This window comes from Equus przewalskii, chromosome 18 (genome assembly GCF_037783145.1).
Source record: "Equus przewalskii isolate Varuska chromosome 18, EquPr2, whole genome shotgun sequence".
NCBI lineage: Eukaryota > Metazoa > Chordata > Mammalia > Perissodactyla > Equidae > Equus > Equus przewalskii.
In genome coordinates, this window is record NC_091848.1 from 25,073,701 (window position 1) to 25,094,281 (window position 20,581).

General features: G+C 47.4%; 1 protein-coding gene across 1 annotated transcript in view; it reads left to right on the forward strand.

Annotated features, from left to right (window-relative positions):
• VPS8 (VPS8 subunit of CORVET complex) overlaps nucleotides 1–20,318 on the forward strand; it is a 235,611-nt gene extending 215,293 nt beyond the window's left edge. Inside the window, 2 exon segments of the mRNA XM_070582453.1 lie at nucleotides 13,263–13,343; nucleotides 16,717–20,318. Coding sequence (XP_070438554.1) covers nucleotides 13,263–13,343; nucleotides 16,717–16,866 — 231 coding nt within the window. The 3' untranslated portion in view covers nucleotides 16,867–20,318.
• Nucleotides 20,319–20,581: the final 263 nt, after the last annotated feature.

A 20,581-nucleotide genomic window follows, 5' to 3' on the forward strand; every position in this document is an offset into this window, starting at 1 on the left:
CTTATTGATTATTTAGCAGTATATTATTTTAATTGCCAAATATTTGAGGCTTCTCTAGATATCTTACTGTTAAGGATCTCTAATTTAATTCTTTTCTAGTCAGAGAGCATACCCTGTAAGATATAAATCTTTGGAAAGTCATTGAGACTTGTTTACAGGCAAGCATACAGTCTATTAAATGAACATTGTGCACCTGAAAAAAATATAATCCACAGTTGTTGGGTATAATTCCTGTAAATGTCAGTTAAGTGAATGCAGCTGTTAGTGTTATTCAGCATTTCCGTATGCGTACTGGGTTTTTTTTTTTTGGCCTAGTTATCTTATTAACTACTAAGAGAGAATGTTCAAAATCTCCAGCTGTGATGTTGGTTGTCTTTCTCCTTTAGTCAGTCATTCCTGGGTGTGTTTTGAAGCTCTACAAGTAGGTGCATATACATTTATTATTGTTATATATTCCTGGTGTATTAATCCTTTTATCATTATGAAATGTTTCTCTACTAATTACCTATTCATGTAGCCATTCAAGCTTTCTTATGATCAGTGTTTTTGTTATATATCTTTTTTCCATCCTTTACCTGTCAATTTATTTTTGTCTTCGTATTTAAAGTGCATCTCTTGAAAACAGTGTATAATTGAGTCTTGTTCTTTTAATCCTGTCTGAAATTCTTTGTCTTCCAACTGAAGAGTTTAATATTTACTTGGATTCTTCTATTGCTTTTTTTAGCTATATCTTTTTGCTTTTTTTTTTTAGGGATTACAGAATACATCTTTACCTTATTGCCATCTAATTAGAGTTAATATTTTACTACTTGAAATGTAGGAAATTTGCAGTGCCCTAGGTTTATTTACTAACCTCCCATCAATTAGTTCTTTTTATAGTTTCTGTTTCTCTACTGGGGTTCCTTTATTTATTCAATTGTTGAGTTCATCCTTTCCCTTAAATCCTTAAATGTATTTATAAAATAGATGTTTTAAGTTCCTTGTTTGCTAATCCAGTGTCTCTGTCATCTCTGAATCTGTTTCTGTCAATTGCTTTTCTGGTTATAAGTCACATTTTCCTACTCCACGTGTCTAGAAACTTTTGATTGTATGCTGGATGCTATATTGTTGAACATCTGGATTTTGTTGTCTTCTTTGGACTTTTGAATTTTCTTCTGGCAGGTTATTAATTTACTGTTAAATCAGCTACATATTTTTGAGGCTTATTTTTAAGCATTGTTTGGGCAAGTCTAAAATATTCCTGCTCCTAATACATGGCTTTTTAGTAGTCTCATTGAGTACCCAGGGTATTTATCAAAGTCTTTCCTCTCTAGCTGGTTAATATTCCCATGTCTTGCAGTGCTCTGCAACCTCCACAGTCTCCATTTATCTCACAGCTCCTGGCACCTGTTCTCTGCCAGGTCTCTGGAGCCTTGCCTGCATATGTGCATCTGAGTATTAACCCAAACCTTAAGGGGATCCCTATATGCATTCCTAGAGCTCCTTCTCAGCTCACCTTCCTCCTCTTCAAATTCTTCCCACTGTCCAGGCCCAAACTCCTGTCTCTAATTCCACAGCTCAGTAAGACTGCCATGCTCCACTTGAGCTATCCCTGCCTGTGCCGCAGTCCAGAAGGTGCCTCCAGGTAGAATTCCAGAGAGATCACAAGATGTATTTTATGTGTTTTCCTTCTGTCAGGGATCACAGTCCTTCTCTGCGTTTTGTTCAAAGTTTGAAATGCTATATATATTTTGGCTGATTTAATATTTACTTTGATGGGAGAGCTAGTCTAGTCCAGTACCATTACTTTATAATGGCAAGATTTGAAAGTCTCTAGTTTGCCTTTTTTTGTTTTTAGGCATCATAAACAATAGCTTAATATATTAATTTCACTCAATTTCCATCTTCTTATTTCACTTCCTGCCCTCCACCTCCCAATACCAAGTTCTATAAAGAGAAATGATCTGAAAGCTTTTCTCTCTTCTAGACAGCAAATTGGTGTCTAAAGTAACCAGAGTACAACCACAATGCACCATGCTCTTTTTCCTTTGGTTTGTAATTACATTGTTAAGTTGCATTGGGTTTTGCTAATTTCAGAGTTAAACCTGCTTTTCCAGTTGATTCTATATTCCTCTTGTTATCAGGTAATCATTTTTAGGTCTCTTTAGTTAAGATGAGCAGGAATACTGGAACTGAAAATGTTTCAGCAGTTGTGGCTGTGATAGGCAATCATTAAGGACCCTGCCCTCAGAGGGGCGCTTTGTTATAATTGCTACCCCACAGCAGCATCTATCAAGATAATTGTTTGACTTTCTTCTTAAGTAGGCAACAATCAGTTAGATAATCAAAGGGTAGCAAGCCTTAATTACATATAAAAAATGAATACTGTCTCTGTTTTGACTTTTTTTTTAATAAGGCCAATGATAAAACAAGGGGGGATTACTCACTAGCAATACGAAAATGCCACCTCTCTCAGAAGCTTTCTTTGTGGCTCTACTTCCCATCATAATAAAACTTTCTCGATTTTTTTAGATCTTCCTTTCCTGATAAAAAGAAAAAGCAAGAATGGAATGACTACAATATACCACGTAGCAAGAATCCTCAGTGCCCTCAGGAAGGAGAGGTTGGGGGTCACAGCCTAGTTGTCATTCCATCTCATTTCCCAGTACTCATTTTTAATTGCTATTTATAATGATCCTAGTCTACATCCCAACATCTCTGGATAATGCTGACTCTGGATAATGCCTCCATTACATTGGGGGTGGCAACATCCAGCAATTAATTTTAATCTGTTTGGGAGTTTGAGCCTCCTATACCCATGAGTCAGTCACACTACGATGACCAACCCTTTGTAATAATAATAATCACTGTCAAGATAATAGGCAGATTTCAATGAATTTGACCAAGGAACTACATTAGTTATTTAAAGTTCAAACTACATTCTGCAGTTGCTTAATCAGTTTTTAAAAATCCTCTTTTTTAGGTATAATGAGATCATGAGTTTATTCTCCCCAGGTTGTTGCCTTTCAAAGCAGGTTAGGCAAGGAGTAGCCGAGCACGGCCAGGCAGAGTTTACAGGTATCAGAGACTTTAAGCCAATTTGGGGACATTTCTTTTTGGAAGAGCAAAATGGATGGACAAACCCAAGAAGAAAAAATAGTGTTCCTTTGTATAGTGACACAGCATTATGTGGCACTAACCTTATAGATGATCCCACCAGGGGTCCTGGCAGGGTACTCAGGCAGATGCACTATCAGCCTCCCAGCATGTGGAGCAGCTCAGATTGTCCGTGGGAAGGAGGTCCGTAATACCTATACGTTCATAGCACTCAGATTGCCCATGGGAAGGAGGTCCATATACCTTATACATTCATAGCAGCTCAGATTGCCCATGGGAAGGAGGCCCATAATACCTTATACGTTCATAGCACTCAGATTGCCCATGGGAAGGAGGCCCATAATACCTATACGTTCATGGCAGCTCAGATTGCCCATGGGAAGGAGGCCCATAATACCTATACGTTCATAGCACTCAGATTGCCCATGGGAAGGAGGCCCATAATACCTATACGTTCATGGCAGCTCAGATTGTCCATGGGAAGGAGGTCCATAATACCTATACGTTCATGGCAGCTCAGATTGTCCATGGGAAGGAGGTCCATATACCTATACATTCGTAACACCTTCTGTCTGTCACAAACATGGCATAGTAGGCTTTAGCATAGACCTGTTATCTGGAGCTGCCCTGTTTCTTACAAATTGTATTTTGACATGTCTGAACCTCCATTTCCTCACATGTAAATTAGACAGTAAAGTCTACCTCATTGGGCTAATGTATGCATTAAACAGGAAAGTAGCTAGAGTAAGGCCAGAAACTAACCAGACAGCAGATTACATGTGTTTTCTCCATTTCTCTCTGCTCCCCTCCCCTCTTCACTCCCCTCGCAAGAGCCCTGTGAGGTAGGCTATGCAGGTATTTTCTCTGTTTTACAGATAACTGACATCAAGGGTGTTACACAACCAGTTAGTGTCAGAGCCAAGTTCAGGGTTTTTTCTGTGGTGTCAGAAAACCTTCGTGAGCAGCCAGTGTGTGCAGTAGCATCTTCTGACGTGTCTGAGGTCTCTCACTGCAGAACTTAGCTTAGTTCTTAACATCCTTGGCTCCCATGGGGCTTCTGCAGCCCAGCCTTCCAAAATGCATTTTTAAGCCAGACGCTAATAACTGTAGCTCATATTCATCAGCTGCTCTCACTCTCTCTCCTGGGCCTTTTGTTGAGACTTCACAGGCTTAATGGAATGAGTTTCTTTAGCTAGAAAGCAGAATCATGAAGGATCCCCAGAAGGAGGTCAGAGGACATCAGTGTTTTAAGAGCATGGCTCAGGCATAGCGACCTCCAGCTAGTCTTAGTCTGCTCCAGACACAACCTTTTGGGTCCCTTGAAAGTGGCTTTCTGTCAGGCTTCTTCTGGGACGATACCAAGAGCATGGCAAGTGAAAGAAACCTCTGGAACTGGACTGCCCAAATTCAGATCTGGGCTTCACTCCCAATCACAGTGACCTTGGGCACGCCATGAACCCCAGAACCTTAGTTTCTTCAACTATAAAATGAGGATAACAGAAGTACTGACCTCATAGGGTTTGTGTGATGATTAAATGAGATGGTGCATGCACAGTGCTTGGAACCGTGGCTGACACGTGGTAGTTACTTGCTCAATAACTGTGAGTTGCTGCGGTGGTGGTGGTGGTTACTCCTCCTCACATCGTGGAAGACTTAAACCAGCATTTTCTTCCTACTGAGAAAAGTCACTGTGTTGTTTCTTTTTAACTGTGGTACTGAAGGTCTTGGTTTTTCATGGATATTTTCCAGTCAGCCTTTCACAATCTCCATCTCCAACCTCACACCCTCTCTTCCCTTAGAGCTGGTCATTCCAAAGCCATTACTACTCTAAGCGAAATCTCCTTATGAGATGTCCTGTGAGGTGTTTCTCTCCTCTCTCCAGGCCGCTTAGCAACATACCTGCTTATTTTGTTATTTCATTACCTAGTTCATTATTAGCTGTGGCCTCTTGAGGGTTTTGAGGCATCAGGAAATCAGGGTATGTGAGAGTCAGGTTCTGTCTGAGAACAAACTGTGTTGTGGGTGGGAATTTTAGGAAAGGTGTTTTCTGTTTAGGGGAGGCGGCGGGTGGGGAAGAGGAATGGCTTCACTCCCATCTCTGTAGCCAAGGTTTCATTTTAGGCAAAAGCATTAAATACAAAGGACCTCTAGTTGGAAGTAGCTTAGGTAGTGGCAAAAGGGCTGAGAGAGGCCTGTAACAGACGGAGCATAAGATTTGGCCGTGAGGCCGAGGGCCGGCAGGGAGAAAAGAGGGAGATGCGGTCTCATTCCACTCATCCTGCTCCCCCTCTCCCTGTGCCCCCCTTGCAAGTTACAGAAGTGTCAGTCGAAGGCTCCTAGAATGCAGAAGAGGCAAATGCTCACGTTGCAGAATTATGCCAGGTGTCCCATGCCTCTCACAAATTAGGTTTGACGTTCTCGTGTGTTAGTGTGGGAGGTCCGTTAGGAAAGGAAGCGTTGGGATTTTGACTTCAGGACCTTATTTATTGTGGAGAAGAAGTGAGCAAGCAGAGCTCGGTCTCCTCTGACTGTCCCTGTCTTCGTATATGATTTGGAAAGTTGCATATGCAGTGTTCCCAGGAACCCAGCCTTCAGGTGGCAGCAGATCATGGTGGTTTCCCTGTGTCGAAGCTCGATGCGCTGGTTAAGAGTTCTCTGGATCCTGAAAGCCCTGGTTGTTTCCTTCCTTCCAGCGGATGGAATTATGGCTCTCGCTTCCACCCGGCCTCTGAGTCACTGAGCTGTGAAATGTGCGGGCGCACCGTTAGCCCGGCGTCTCTCTCCCTGGGGCTCTCCTAGAGCATCAGGACCTCATTTTCCACTGGATTTACTTTAATGCTGAGTGTCACAAGGTCATTTCCAGGGTTGTCACTGTTTATTCCTCTAATGTTTAGCTACAGTTTAATTTTCAGCTTTTTACTGTACTTCGTTACATGAGAAGAAAGAAATTTGCTCCAGCAGATCGTATCAAATGTGTTTCTCTTTCTCTTCCAATTAGAAAATGGTTCCTAATCAGTTCTATGCTGGTGGGTTAGATTTTCCACTGGATTCCCTTTACTGCTCAGTGTTACCAGTCTGCTGGCTTAGATGGTCTGGGAAGAGTGCTTTATGTTTATGGGTTTGCCAAACTGAGATTGTGTTCAAATTTTGTTGGTCCCACTTTTATACGTGACACTGATTTGGCAAATCAGTTTCTCTGTACAGCATCTTAGTCTGAGTCTGTTACTTCTCTTCAGGGTACCATGAATCTATGTGACAGTGCCTCTAGTTGGTTGCCCTAGTTTGCTTCTGATTATGCAACGAAAGCCATGATTAGTTTCAGTAAACATTACTATCTTACTTGAAACTTTCATGCCCCAGATCCCTGTTATCTCATGGTGCCCACATCTTCCCTAGATGGTAGAGCGTACCCAAGTGGCATTGCCCTTTGAAACATCAGGACATAGACTCAAAGGAGCAGTGTAAACTGCTCCGGTCATACAGGGAACTGTGACAGGGTTGGAGCTCAGGTTTCCTGATTCTCAGCCCATGTTCGTTCTTCCAGATACTTCTCTTGGGAGTACAGTTGTCCCTTGATATCCACAGGGGATGGGTTTCAGGGGCCGCAACAGATACCAAAATCCTCAGATGCTAAAGTCCCTTACATAAAATGGCCTCGTATTTGCATATAAGCTACGCACATCCTCCCATATACTTTAAATCATCTCTAGATTACTTACAATAGCTAATGTAGTGTAAATGCTATGTAAATAGTTGTTATACTGTATTGCTTAGGGAATAATGACCAGAAAAAAAAGTCTGTATGTATTCAGTACAGATGCAGTCATCATAGGCCTTTCGACCAAGGTTGGTTGAATCCGCAGGTACAGAACCCATGGACAAGGAGGGCCGGCTATACACAGTCGCAGTAATGGCTGCCATTTATTGAACACCACGTAGGTGTCAGGCCCAGACATAACCTCTAATCCTCCCAACAATTCTGCAAAGTAGAGTTTTACAGATAGAGAAGCTGAGACTGAGAGAAGTGAAATAACTTGGCCAGAGCCACCTAGCTAGGCATCGCAGAATCCAGATGGAGCCCAGGTCTGTCAGAGCCGTGCCCTGTGCTCTTCTTACTGCTTTGCAGAGGGCTTATGAATGCTCCAGTGAAGGTCCAAGTATGAAGGAGAAAATCTGCCTGCTCGCCCTTCCCATCCCTTCATCCATTCGATCGGCAGATAATTATTCCACAGCTGCTCTGTGCTGAGCATAGTGCTGGGTGCCGGAGAGCAAGAGGGACAGAGGCCCTGTCCTCAGGGAGCTCTCCCTCCACTCTCCCCGTTCTCTCTCTTCTGCAGCAGCCACCCGTCCTTTCATTGCCAGGTTTGCCATTGTTGTCTGCACTGTGCCCTGATGTCTCCTTTCTCTCCACTTCAGTGGCCACGTTAGGAATAGGCACACACGACCAGTATGCTGTGTGGACTGGCTGTGTCCAGGGCCTGCGAGGCCCTCTTCTTCGTAACTCAGTGAGAACTTAGAGTGTCTGCGCATTCACTGCGTGCTCGACACACATGACCTTCCTGCTCAGAAAGAAGAGGTAACTGCCTCAGATTGTGGTGCCAAGATGGTGACACCAGAGTTTGGCTTAGGCGCACTGACTCTGGAGCACAGGCTCTTGCCCACCAGCCGCTGCAGTGTCACAGGCCGTGGGGAAGTAGGCGTGCCCCAGCAGCAGGCCTCGGTCACACCAAATGGAGGGCTCTGCACCAGGAAGTGCCAGGGCAGCCACAGAAAGAGGCTTTTAACCACAAGTCCCACTGGTTTGGTAAATTTTCCTACCTTCTTAAAAGGGTTGCTACTTATGTTTTCTGATATTTTAAAAAATAATCCTTTCCCCAGAAATGAATTAAATAAAATAAAATAGACACTTCACTGAGACAAAGGACAAACATGCCAGAAATGACAGTACAAAGACTCTTTCCAAAGTGCAAGTTCGTGAAAATAGGAAGACAAATGCCGGTGATTTCACACTGGGCCACGTGCCTGCTCTCCTACCGAAAATGGGCAGCTCAGAGTAAACCAGGATAGAGATTATTCGGCAAACGTCTGTTGAACATTTGCTGGTGTAGAGCAGTGGGAAGAGAAGGATGAATAAGCTCCGGTTCGGACAGTCGAGGGGTTCACAGTCTAACGGGGGAGGCAGGCAAACATGATTACACTGCTGAGGGCAACAGGGCGGTGATGGACGGGCCGTGTGGAAGCTCGTCTGTTGACAGGACTGGGCACTCAGCAGAGGCATTCTGAGAGGGGCCAGAGCTGAGACGTCCACGCCTCATGATGTTCAAGAGCGTATCTGGACCCAAAGATGTAATTTCAGGGACATTTTGATGGTTTGTGTAGATAATGGGAGAGCATGTTTCAGGCAAGCCCTGTCCTGGCACATAAGCAATCTATGTTTATTATCCCTCAGTAACCTCTTAGCTTTGCTCATCAGCACTGGGGAAGGTGAAATCTTTTTGTGGGGTTTTAATGTCCCAAAATCTGCAAGACATTAAACCCCTCTTGACTTACTCATCTTTGTCCCCCAAGGCCTATTATCGGCATGGTCAGGGCCCTGGATGTATTTGTTGAACCCCAGAACTGGGTCCCAGTTCACGAGGAGGTGACAGGACAGGAGCTTGCGTAGGCAGGACATAAACCAGCTCAACAGGCTTTTGTGGACAAGCTGCCTTCTCCCTCCCCTCATTCTTGCTCCATCCCACTTTTTGAGCCGCAGAACCAGGGAAAAGCGTACAGAAATCCTCAGCTTAGTGATTTATTAGTCATTCCCTGAATGCTTCCTTTTTAAAAATACTCTGTCTTATTCCAGGAAGGATTTTAAGACAGGTGAGCGTCTCCTAGGTCCTAGGCACGTCTACAAATAGCTCTCCCATTTCACCTCAGATGACTCGTATGCAGATGCTTTTCCACAGAGACAGTATGGCCCGGCCAAGAATAGGGCATCTCCGTCCTGCAGTGACTTGGCTTCCAGAGACTCCCAGGGCAGTCCAGCAGCGGCTCCTTAGTTCTGTCCCTGCTTGCCCAGGATGGTGGCTGTGTCATAAGAGAGGACCTGTCACCTTGGGTTATTTCACACCCATGGGACAAGCACATTTTTCAATTTCTGAAGGATGTCATTGTTGGAAAATCCCCCTCTTGGTATGTCCAAGGAGTTTAGGGCCTAGAGGAGGAATAAGATCACAGCAAGCCCAGAGCTCAGTGCCACCCCTGCGCACTGGGCTTCTCATGTTTGAAATCATGGGTCTGCGTGTGTGTGTGTGTGTGTGTGGATACATACACACGTTTGTACATATGTTTGTGCATGCTTACCTATTGTTACTCCAGGTTCTCTCCCAGCAGAGGGGGACTAGGGTTTACAAGGTAGAGGCCCTGGTTATGACCCTCCATTGGTTGTGAATGTTTGTTTCATACTGGGTAAGTTTCCTAGCCTTCTCTTCCACAGTCCTGTTCACTTATTTAGTAAAATAGTTGTAGGGCTGCAATTCAGTATGATTGAAAATAACCATGTGGCAGCAACATTTATTTATCTTATTAAATTTTCCTATTATATCCCAGGGTTGCTAAGATGCATGTGAACTCCATGAATGTTGAAAACAACGTACCTAATTGGGACAACTTAGAAAAAAAGTGTGTCCTGTTGCCGTTAGGACTCAGTAGGGACAGGCGGTCCCATGGCCCTGGGCTGTTCTGCAGTACACATCAGCACCTTGCTGCTCAAAGTGCAGACGGAGGACCAGCATTCACAGCATCCGCTGGGAGTGGGTTAGAAACGCAGAGCCTCAGACCCCACCCCAGGCCTTCTAAGCAGAATCTGCCCTCTAACAGGTTCTCTCACTGATCCTTACGCACATTAAAGTTTGAGAGGCACTGGATCAGAAAACATGGGTTTGCCCATCATCTGAGACTTCTGCACTTTCTGCCTTGGTGAGCAAACTCCCAGGGGCTGGAGCCGTCTATTCTGTGCCTAGAATAGACTCGTGTGCTGTGTAGTCTTTCCTGGGGGTGAAAGTGTGATTCTATTTTTAACACTAGCATTTTCCACTTACGGTCGGACATGACCTTCACTTTCCCAAAATGATTTGCGTTGGCTTCCAAAATACCTCCAATAGGATGAAATAAATAACTGAAGAAATCTAGATTTTAAAAAACTATGTGGAAAATAATATAAAACTGGGTTTTAGTAGCACACATAAATGTTTGCACAAAGTCCTATGCAGTTGCTAATTCTATGTAGCCGACCCTTAGCTCTGAGTTCGCTAGTGAGAAAAGCAAAAAAGAAAACACAATTAGTAACAAGTCTACACAATCAGCAACTGCGTCCAAGACAGTTTTTCTCAGCACAGGGTCTGATGGGAATTTCCTCAGTGGATCATCATAAGTGGCCTGTACCATCTGCATTTCCGTAACAAGTCCAATAGTACACTTCACGAGGGTTTTTTCTTACAGTAGCCCTTCAAGGCAAAGCGCTGTTTTATGGAAGTACTTCTATAAGGAGAGACCTTTTCTTGTTCTGCTGCTTTGTCATTTGCTAACGCGGCCTTTTCAGCCTTCTTTTTAATTCATCTGCCTTAACTGCCCCAGTGCCACCTCACCTCATCCGTTCCCGACTTGTTTCCATTGTTAAACCGGTCCCAGAGTAACCAGGGAACGAGCACAGGTGAGAGCAGGGTGGCTGGTCCCTCGTCCTGCGGACCGTGGGGGTGGCGGCCCCACAGCCAAGGTTTGGAGTGGCCGGTGAAAGGCATGTAGCATCCTTGTGCTTAACCTGCCCTGCTCCCCAGTCTAGCCAGTGGTACTAGAGGGATTAGGAAAATCAGGTGGCAGGACCATGATGTCCAGTGTTAAGTCTCTCGAAGGCAATTATATTTTTTCTCTTTTTGCTTTGTTTGAGGTAGGTTTGTATTATTTCTCAAACCTTCAGATCATCTCCAGCCTGGAACTCCCCTGTGGGTCTTACTTAGTATCCCTAGGGAGTGTGACATTCCACACTCTCACCCTCTCCAGCAATATGATCGTTTTTCCTACCAAATTATATTGAGAAGAAATGTTTTTTAAAAAGTGTGAAGGCAAGTTTAAACATTGTCAGGTTAGAGAAGGAGGCTCCCTGTGTCTGGCAGGCCCAGAGACGCCAGTCTAACAGAAGGAAAGTGGGGCCCCTGTGGGTCTGCCCTCTTCTCTTTCTGGCTGCTGTTTGGGATCATACTGCCTGCTCAGGATTCCTCTCAAGCTGCCTTCACCATCCCCACATCACTGACAGCATCAAGAACTGAGGTGCCTGTGTCCTGGGCTGGTCTCTGAAGCCTTGACGTTATCTTTGGGGCACCACTGTTGGATCCCAGAAGCCTATGAGATGTGAGCCGCCTCCTTATTGACAGCTGATTTCTAGGGGTTTTTTTTTTGGTGAGGAAGATTCACTCTGACCTAACATCCATTGCCATTCTTCTTCTTTTTGCTTGAGGAAGATTAGTCCCGAGCTAACATCTGTGCCAGTCTTCCTCTATTTTTTATATGTGGGTCACCACCACAGCGTGGCTTGATGAATGGTGTAGGTCTGCAGCCAGCCGGGATCCAAACCCATGAACCTGGGGCTGCCGAAGCAGAGTGTGCCAGACTTAACCACCACACCCTGGGGCCAGCCTCTGCTTTCTGGATCTTAAAGCAAGTCTTTCTCATCTGATTGGGAGATGAAGCTGTGAGGTAACTTCCTGCTCAGCTAGCAGGATCTCCTTCAAGGGCAGTGCTTGTTTCCGTTCTCTCTTAGCTCTTAGTAGGTTTTTCCCCCTAAGCATAGTGAAAATTTTGAGGAAAAGAAGGAAAGTCCTTCCCGCAAGGCAAATTTACAGCTTTTTCAAGTTTAAATCCTTTGGGGGGTTGGGAGGAAATAGACCTGACCGTACCTTTCTCATCGAGTGATTTCGAGGACTTGATGAGCGCATCCATGGAAAGCACTTAGCGCACAGGGCTTGGCTCATAGAAATGCTCAGTACGTGTAACTATGATTAGTGGTATTATTTTCTCTTTGCCTCCCCTGCTCACCCACTCCGTTTCCCTGTTCCTCAATTTCTTCCACATCCTGGACACAGACATTTGTTTTCATCACTGTTTTGGTGGCTGTTCCTGCAAGGACTTTCCTGTAAACAGAACATGTCTTCAAACCAGCTTTTGCTGCTCCCTTCAATCCCACAGCCCTCGCTCGGCCCACCTAGATGCGTGCTTGTTTCGACACCCAGATCTTTCGTCACTGAAACACTTGTGAAGTCAACATTTAACTAAGGGGATCTCTAAATTGTAGTAATAAAAGCTGGCATCTACTGAGCCCTTTCGGGGTATTAGGTTAAAGGCTCTTTAAATATGTATCTCATCTAATTTAATTTTCAGTAACCTCTTAGGGAAGCATTATCCTCTCACTTAGAGGTGAGGCAGTTGAGGCTCAGAGAAGTGACTTGCCGAAGGTCACACAGCAGGTTAGTGTCAGAACTGGCATTCCAGTTCACCTGTGGCTCCTGCACCAGGACCCCATTTCTTCTCTCTGGCTCTGAGTTGGATCAGATCCACTGAGAGCAGAACCACAGTACTGGCGTGTTCCACCACAATAACAGGTGGAACAAAACGAGACTATTGTAGAAGCAAGTTAGACTTCCTCTCTTCCAAAAAGCAGCAGATTAAAACTGCATCCCCAGAGGTGGCTACCAGCCTTATGAGGAGACAGGGGAATGACGTGATTTTTCATTTATAATGCATCCCCACTCCCACCACCAAGAAGGGGCATCTTTGCTGGCATGGTCAGTGATGGATGTGGAATGCAAGGCTGGGTGGAGCTAAACTGCTCTGCATAGATCCCTCTGCAGAGAGGGACCGAGAAGCCCTAAAGGAAGCTCGTGAGTGTGAGAAGTTTAGAGACCACGTTGAGGAAAGCGTCCATGAGAGGTCAACCTGGGCTGATACCAAGGGACTTGAGAGGGACGTGCCCATTTCTAATTCATGTTCAGTAAAATTTCTCTCCCCACTCGCTGGCAGCGTGGATTCTCTTCAGAGGAATGAGGGAAGCACGCCATCCTGTTTCACCGTTGGCCAAGTGCAGAGGTTGCTTGTGCGAGTTACTAACCGTGCCGTTTTTTATTTCTCAGGCAACCTCAGAGCCTGTTCTGGATCCACAGCAAATCCAAGCATTTGATCAGCTTTGCCATCTCTACCGAGCAAGTTCCAGGGTAATGTCTGCATGGTGGTTTACATTTTTATTTCCCTATTTCTAATTACTGTTGTGGAAACACAGTGTCCTCAAGTCCTTACTCCAGCCTCCTCCTCAGTCTGTAAAGTGACCTGGCATCCCTGATATGGCCACGTGGAGCCCTACGAGGAAGTGAAAAGATATCTGTCCCTCACCTCCCACGGGCTGTGAGGACACAGGAGGGCATCTGTCTGTACTGCCTCTGGAGAGAGCAGGCATATGCCTAACCCCTCATCTGGAGGCCTTTGTTTATACTGATGACTGCCGGATCGGCCCTCAGCCCCAGACCCTGCTGGACACCTGCAGTGGCTGAATTTGTTTTGGCCATGAAAGACAAATGCTAAATTATAGTGGCTTAACCAAGGTAGAAGTGTAAACGCAGGCATCCCAGGGCACCTTCCATGAACCTCTCTCCAGGTTCCTTCAGTCTTCTGGCTTGGCCATCCTCAACATATGGCTTATACTCACATGGTTCAGCATGGTTGCTCCAGCTCCAACCATCATATCTGCATTCTGGCTAGCAAAGTGGAGGAAAAGGAGGAAGACTGTCAGCCCTCTAGTTAAAGACAGTTCCTAAAAATTAAATGCACCACTGCCACTTACCTCCATTGTCCAGACCTTAGAGACATAACTACGCCTAACTGCAATGGAGACTGGGAAAACTGGTCTTTATTCCAAAAGGCCATGGGCTAAAACTCGTGGTATCCTGTAACTGTAGGAGAAGAGTACAGACGTGGCGGGCAACTAGCAGTCATGCCACAGTATCGATAGGTCTGGGTGCCCCACAGGCACTTCAGAAGTGTACTCATTAACTTGCGTGACCTGTTCTTCCTTGCCTGGGGCCTGTTTCTGGCTGGCACCTTCTGCCATCCAGTCACCCAGAGCAGCACCCTGGGCTCATCCCTCCCATTCCATCCACTCACTAGGGAGACCCCTACATACTACATCTCTGTGTTTTTCTTCCCCTCCCGCCTCCAACTCACAGAGGCCACTGCAGGTCTTCTGTCCCTTCTCTGTGCTGCTGCCTGGGTGCCCTCTTAAAACCCAAATGTCATGTTAGCCCCTTGCTTAAAACACTTTCCTGGATCTCCATCAGCGGAAGGAGGAGTCCAAACTCTACCACCGTCTCCACTCCGCAGGTCATACCCACATCCCAGCGGGGCCAGGTTTGTTCCCAGAGCTTGCCTTGAGCTTGCACAGGTGCTTACGGGCTCTGCTGCTGTGCCTGGGCCCCCTTCTCCCACTCCGCATTCTTAGGCAGACACCTGCTCGGTTGCTTGGCAGCCAGAGGGAAAATGGTGCTCTCTTTGAGAGTTTGTCTGGGCAGAGGTTTTTATTCCGGGAGACTTCTCTAGGGGTCTCCTGAATGTAGTCCAGCAGCTTTATGGAACTGGCATTGCCTCCATCCTTTCCCAGCCTCGGCCAACCTTTGCCCCAGGAGTTGGGCTTCTGGGCCTTCGGAGGAAGTTCTGCTGCGTCAGAATGGCGAGCCTTTATTCAGGACTTATCAATTTCCAGATCACTAAGTTACAGAAGTAGAACACAAAAATCTCTCTGTTCTTGGGAAATAGAAAATATTTTTTTGTGGTTGATCTTTCTACCTCACAGTGTCCGAACGAGAAAGAACTTGGAGTTTACGTGGCATCTGTTCATGGCATTGTATGTAATAGTTCTTGTGGAGAACTTCACAGGCTCCTGGGCAGCTGAGAGGATTACAGAAGACAGGCAGTGGCACGAGGTGGGGCTCGAGCAGAGAAGGGACATCTCCTTGTAACCTGCTCGGGTGACAGTGGAGGTCCCTGGCAGGACTGCTTGAGCGAGTATACCTCCTCTGTGTCCTTGGCCAGCTAAGTAACTTTCAGTCAAAGCTTCTGAGCCAGTGTTATGAGTTGTGAATTGGACCACAGACATGTCTCCGAGCTAGGGCTGCATTATTTTAGATGAATTGGTACTTTGAACTTAGGGGTCTTAAGATGTCTCCCCAGTTACCACAGGCACTGATAGTGAGTTTTCAACAGAAGTGACAAATGGACGCATGTGAACTTTGTCCCATTATTGCCTGAGTGAAGGGAGGACCCTTCCCAGAGGTCGGAGGACAACTAGAAGGCAGAGTTCCTGGCAGAGTAGGTGGGTAGGGAACAGGTAACAGACTAGTTGTCTTCAGGGAAGGCAGAACCTTAGGCAGCTCGGCTGAGCGGAAGTTGCCACACAGACTAGCCCTCACCACTGGGTGACTTGGGGGAACTTACTTCTTAGGGCTCTGGGTTTTTTACCCAGAGGGTTTTTGTGGAGGATTAGAAATAAGAGACGTGTAAAGGACCTGGCATAGTGCCTGGCCCCTGAGGGGCACTCCCTACAGTGACCTGGGGCCGTGAGAAGCACCTGCGGGCTTCAGGCCTTGAGCCCAGCACAGACAGGACTGCCTGCCATGTTTGTGGCCCAGTCCTCACGCTGCCCTCTCCAGGTGAAGGGCCTCAGTTGGCTGTGGAAGTCATCTCTTCTCAAACCATCAAGAGCATCTCGAGGGCCAGGCTGTCAGCCTCCTACTTGTGGAGAGAGCCTCTTTGAGGAAGAAGAGATGGCCCCTCTGAGTGGCAGAGCCTGGTTTCCTGAGGAGCTGGCATTAACCTTTCCTCCTGCCACTCTTTCTCCTTGGCGAGTCTTCAGACCCGAGCCACTAACGGAGTGAGGGCTTTGCTGGTGTCACTGGTGGAAACAGGGAAGCTGGGAGCAGGGCAGACTCTTAGAGGAGAAGGTAGAGTCTCTGAGTTTCCCGCGGAGCTGCTGAGTTTGAAGGGGCAGCTGGGCATCCATTTGGAGCCATCCAGGTTACAGAAGAGAGAGGTGAGCCAGTGATCATAACTCTGGGTCCCTCAGCCTGAGGAGAACTCACCGAGAGGGAGGGTGTGGAATGAGGTGAGCAGAGAGTGGAGAAGCCCAGCTCAGGGCCTGTGCGCAGAGAGGGAGAGGAGGCCACAGGGTCACGCACCCCCGGGAGAAGGAGGACTCAGTGAGAAGGAGGGTCAGCATCGGACAGCTTTCCACTGTCAGAGAGCATCACGGTTTGATGTGCCCATGGCCTTACCCAGTCCGGTCTCATCATGACCAAAGGAGGAAATTTAGGCCCTAAAAGATGAAGCGAACTTGCCCAAAGTCACATTACTTGTTTGTGAGATGCAGACCTGGGATCCAAAGCCAGTTTGTATACTCTCGCCACTGTGCAGCACTGTCCCTCATGTGTTTGAAGTGGAGGAATTCAGGCTCCGCCACCTCTGTTCCACATCCCTCCCATCCCCACCCACACTCACCCCTGCCCCACAAGCCTTGGTTAACGTGTGTCCCCTCCTTTGCAGCTGGCTCTCCTTACAGAACTCTCCCAGAATCGCAGCAGCGAGAGCTACAGGCCGTTCAGTAGCTCCCAGAGTGGCCCGGCTTTCAACAGCATCTTCCAGAATGAGAACTTCCAGCTGCAGCTCATTCCCCCACCTGTGACGGAGGACTGAAGCCTCTCTGGGGCCTGGCCCCACAGCCCCCGCTCTGAGCAGAGTTCGGAGGTGGGCTTCTGCACTAGGCCTTCCCCACGGCCGCCACTCCCCGGGGAGCCCCCTCCTCCACGGTGTGGCTGCAGCCGCAGGGCCCCAGACTTGTGGGTTTTGTTTTGCTCATTAAGCGCAGGAAAGTCATACCTCTGTCCAGCTTTTTAAGAAAATGCGCTTTGCCCATTAGGACATTTTCCTGTTTCCCCTGAAGCCTAGAGAATAGGTAGAGCCCACTCTGTCTCCTCCAGCTGGTGGCTAACACAGAGGGACTTCAACTTCTGCCACCGTTAGGAACAGGGGGCAGCGGTCAGCCAGGCTGCAGTGTCACTGAAACCTGCTTTGGAGGGAGCGAAGGACCTGCGGGGCTAGGGCACCTCCCTTTTGATGTGTTTATGTTAAAATCCATTCGAGTGTAAGTTTTTCCCTTTCTAACAATAAATGCCTCTGCGTTTAAGTTCTGCAGGCCTGCTGGCTGGCTGTCCAGCTCTCAGTCTGTCAAGTCATAAAGGACATTTAGAACCCTTGTCGCCACAAGTCCGTTTCATTAGCTCAAAGTCAAGGACTCTGATTGTGGCAACCCTAGCTTTATTCAAATTGGCGGCTCCCTTGCAGGCTCCATTCAGAGCAGCCAGCCCCCCAGGTGCTCCCATGACAGGCACTAGGCCCCCAGAGCAGTATTATTGCATTTCTTGGCCCTGGGACTTTGAACGTCATTGAACCAACAAGCACAGGAGGTCACCACACGCAGAGGCGAGGCTCCCACCTCACAGGCTGACGGGCTCCAGCCCATCACTTCCCTTGGGGATGACCAGACTCTCGTGGACTGGCTTACACCATCCAAGCCCACAGGAAATAGATGTGTAAGCCTGATGCAAATACACTGACTTTTAATGGAAAATAGATCCTGCTTCTGCCACATACTAGCTGTGATCCTGAGCAAGTCACTTAATTTCTCTAAGCTTCAGTTTCTCATAAAATAAACCCATTGTGAAGACTGCATGAGACAGTACTTGTAAGCATTTAGCACCGTGCAGGCACATGGCAAACGCCCCCGAAATGCTAGCCGAGCTTTTATTACGCAACTCCTCCAAGACCTGGCGGCTTGGGCTGCTGCCTCCTGATGGAAGCGGGTGGAGGTCAAAGTAGGGGAAGTGGTTGACCAATAAGTGATCCGCAGTTGGGTGCCAGTGGCAGCTGTGTGGGAGAGTCTCCACCCCGTTCTACAGATGAGAAAGGTGAGGCTCAGACATGATAGATACTTTAACCAAGGAAACACTCTCAAGAAGTGGCAGAGCGGGCGTGTGAACTCGGAGCTGTGATTCCAGAGCCACTGATGCTGCCTCCCCAAATCATGTATCAGAAGGTTTCTTAATGAGCCTAAAATTAAGACCAGAGGAGCTTGATATTCTCAACGCAAAACCTGGCGACTGCCCTTCTTCACTGTGTAGTCTAAAGAGCCAAGGCAGTTTACTGAGTGTCAGACCCTGTTCAAATCCGGGCCAGTAAACACCAACTAATTCCTCTTCTCCAGCGCCTGTCCTGTCTTGTCAGACCCCAGGAGTCACAGCACCATGGAATAAGTTAGAGCATCTTCTATTCAGGTCATGCCTTCCTAAGAGTATACTCTGGAGGGGTTTGGAGAGCCCTCTGTCACCTCAGGGTAGATGAGTGCTGGGCAGGCCTGAGCTGAGCCCCGGTCCCTGCCATCTGGAAGCCATTGTCCCTGTCCCCTCTCGTGGCACTTAGCACATGTTCTGCTCTGCAGTGATATCTGGTCCCACTTCCAAGCAGGTCCTTAAGGGCAAAGACTTATCTGGAAGTATTTCTAGACTCAGCAACAGAAGCAGTTCTGCTGACATCGCCGTGGAGCTCGTTGAAGGGAATGGGGGAGCTCCCAGGATCAAGGAGCTGGCAGCTCTGAGCACCCCGCTCCAGCTGTTTTTCTAGGTCACATGCTCACCCCTTGGCGGTGACAGGTGGTAAGAGGCAGGATCTGGGGGAGGGAGAGTCCAGAGACACATCAGCTACCATTTGGGGAGGGCAGGGGCCTGGTCTGAACGGTCTCCTCCCATGCCGCCCCCCAAGGGAAGGGAGAGATGATCCTCTGAAAGGACATCAGGGACCTCATGGGAGAGGGAGAGGATTCTGGTCGAGCAAACGCAGCAGCGTCCGTCACAGCTTTGGTTCTCCTTTGTACCTGGCAAACAGGAAATGTCTGAATGGACACCGTCTGTGTCCCACCTGAAAATGGGTCCTCTCAGCTCCCAGCTCCAGCTGAAGGCCGCCCCATCTCCCATCGCCCTTTTCACTCTTTATTTGCCCCTCCCCCTGCCATGGGCCGGCAGGGCTGGAGTCTCACCCAGTTCTCCAAGTGGCAGAATGGACTGTTGGATAGAGCCCTGGGCTCAGATCGGGAGCCCAGGGTTCTCAGCACAGACCCACCCCAGGCTCACTTGTGAGCGGAGGAGGGCTGTTTACTCTTCTGAAAAATGAAGATGATGAAAGCAGTCTGCTCCATCTACACAGCAAAGGTCCAGGTGCCGTGTGGGAAGATGCTTTACAAAGGGAACATATTACCAACCAGAGCCTGCCGTGGGGAGAGGGGCAGGGGAGGTGTTTGTGGAAGAGAGCCGACGGGGGCCTCATCAATGATGAATGCTGCAGTGAATAAATAATTCAGAGCTCTGGAAATCCTTTTAGAAGCGGTGTTTCCACTCGGCTCTGCCTGCTGAAATGCTTTTCCAGAGGGGCGGCTCCAGGATCAGACGCCTGTGACGTGCCCAGAGATGCAAGAAAGGCCGCCTGGTATGTCGTCCTCTGGGCAGCCCAGGGCCGAGTCCGGGCCCCCAGGGAGTCCGGGCACCGCTGAGCTCCGAGAGGGCGGCGCTGGCTCATGAGAGGGTTCATCCCAGCGGCCCCTCCTCTCTGGGGTGTCCGTGGCCATCTTTCTGCCACCAGCTTCCTCCACACCCTGATACCCTCTGGAGGCTCCCCCAGCTCCCCGAGGACAACTGCTGTTTGCCTCACCTTGTTTCCAGGCTTGGGTGTCTTCCTGTCTGTCTCCATCACTCCTGAGGGCAGGATTGTGTTCTCTCCAGTCTTGTGTCCTCCATAGCACAGTACTTAAAAAGGAATAGTATCACCATCTTTTCTTTAAAGTCACTATTTTTTTTAAGTAAACTTTTTATGGACGGAAATGCTCACAAACCATGTGTACAGCTGGATTAATTCACAAAGCAAATACACCTATATAACCAGCACCTAGATCAAGCAAATAGGAATGACAGACACCACAAGGGTCCCCTAAATTCACTGTTCTTCACACTCCCCAAGTTAACCACTATCCTCACTTCTAACGGTATGGGTAGCTCTGCCTGTTTGGGACTTCATATAAATAAATGACATTATGTACTCTGTGGGGAGTAGCTTCTTTCACTCCAATTATGTTTACGAGATTTATCCATGTTAGTCGTTCTCACTACTGAATAGTATTCTACTGTATGAATGTACCATGATTTATTCTATTATTACTGGGCATTTGGGTTATTTCTAGTACTGCCTATTACCATTCCTCTTCCTGTCTTTTAGTGAACATGTGTATGCATTTCTGTTGGGTACAAACTGAGGAATGATTTTGCAGGGTCAAAGGGTGAATGTAATTAACACTTTTTTAATATAT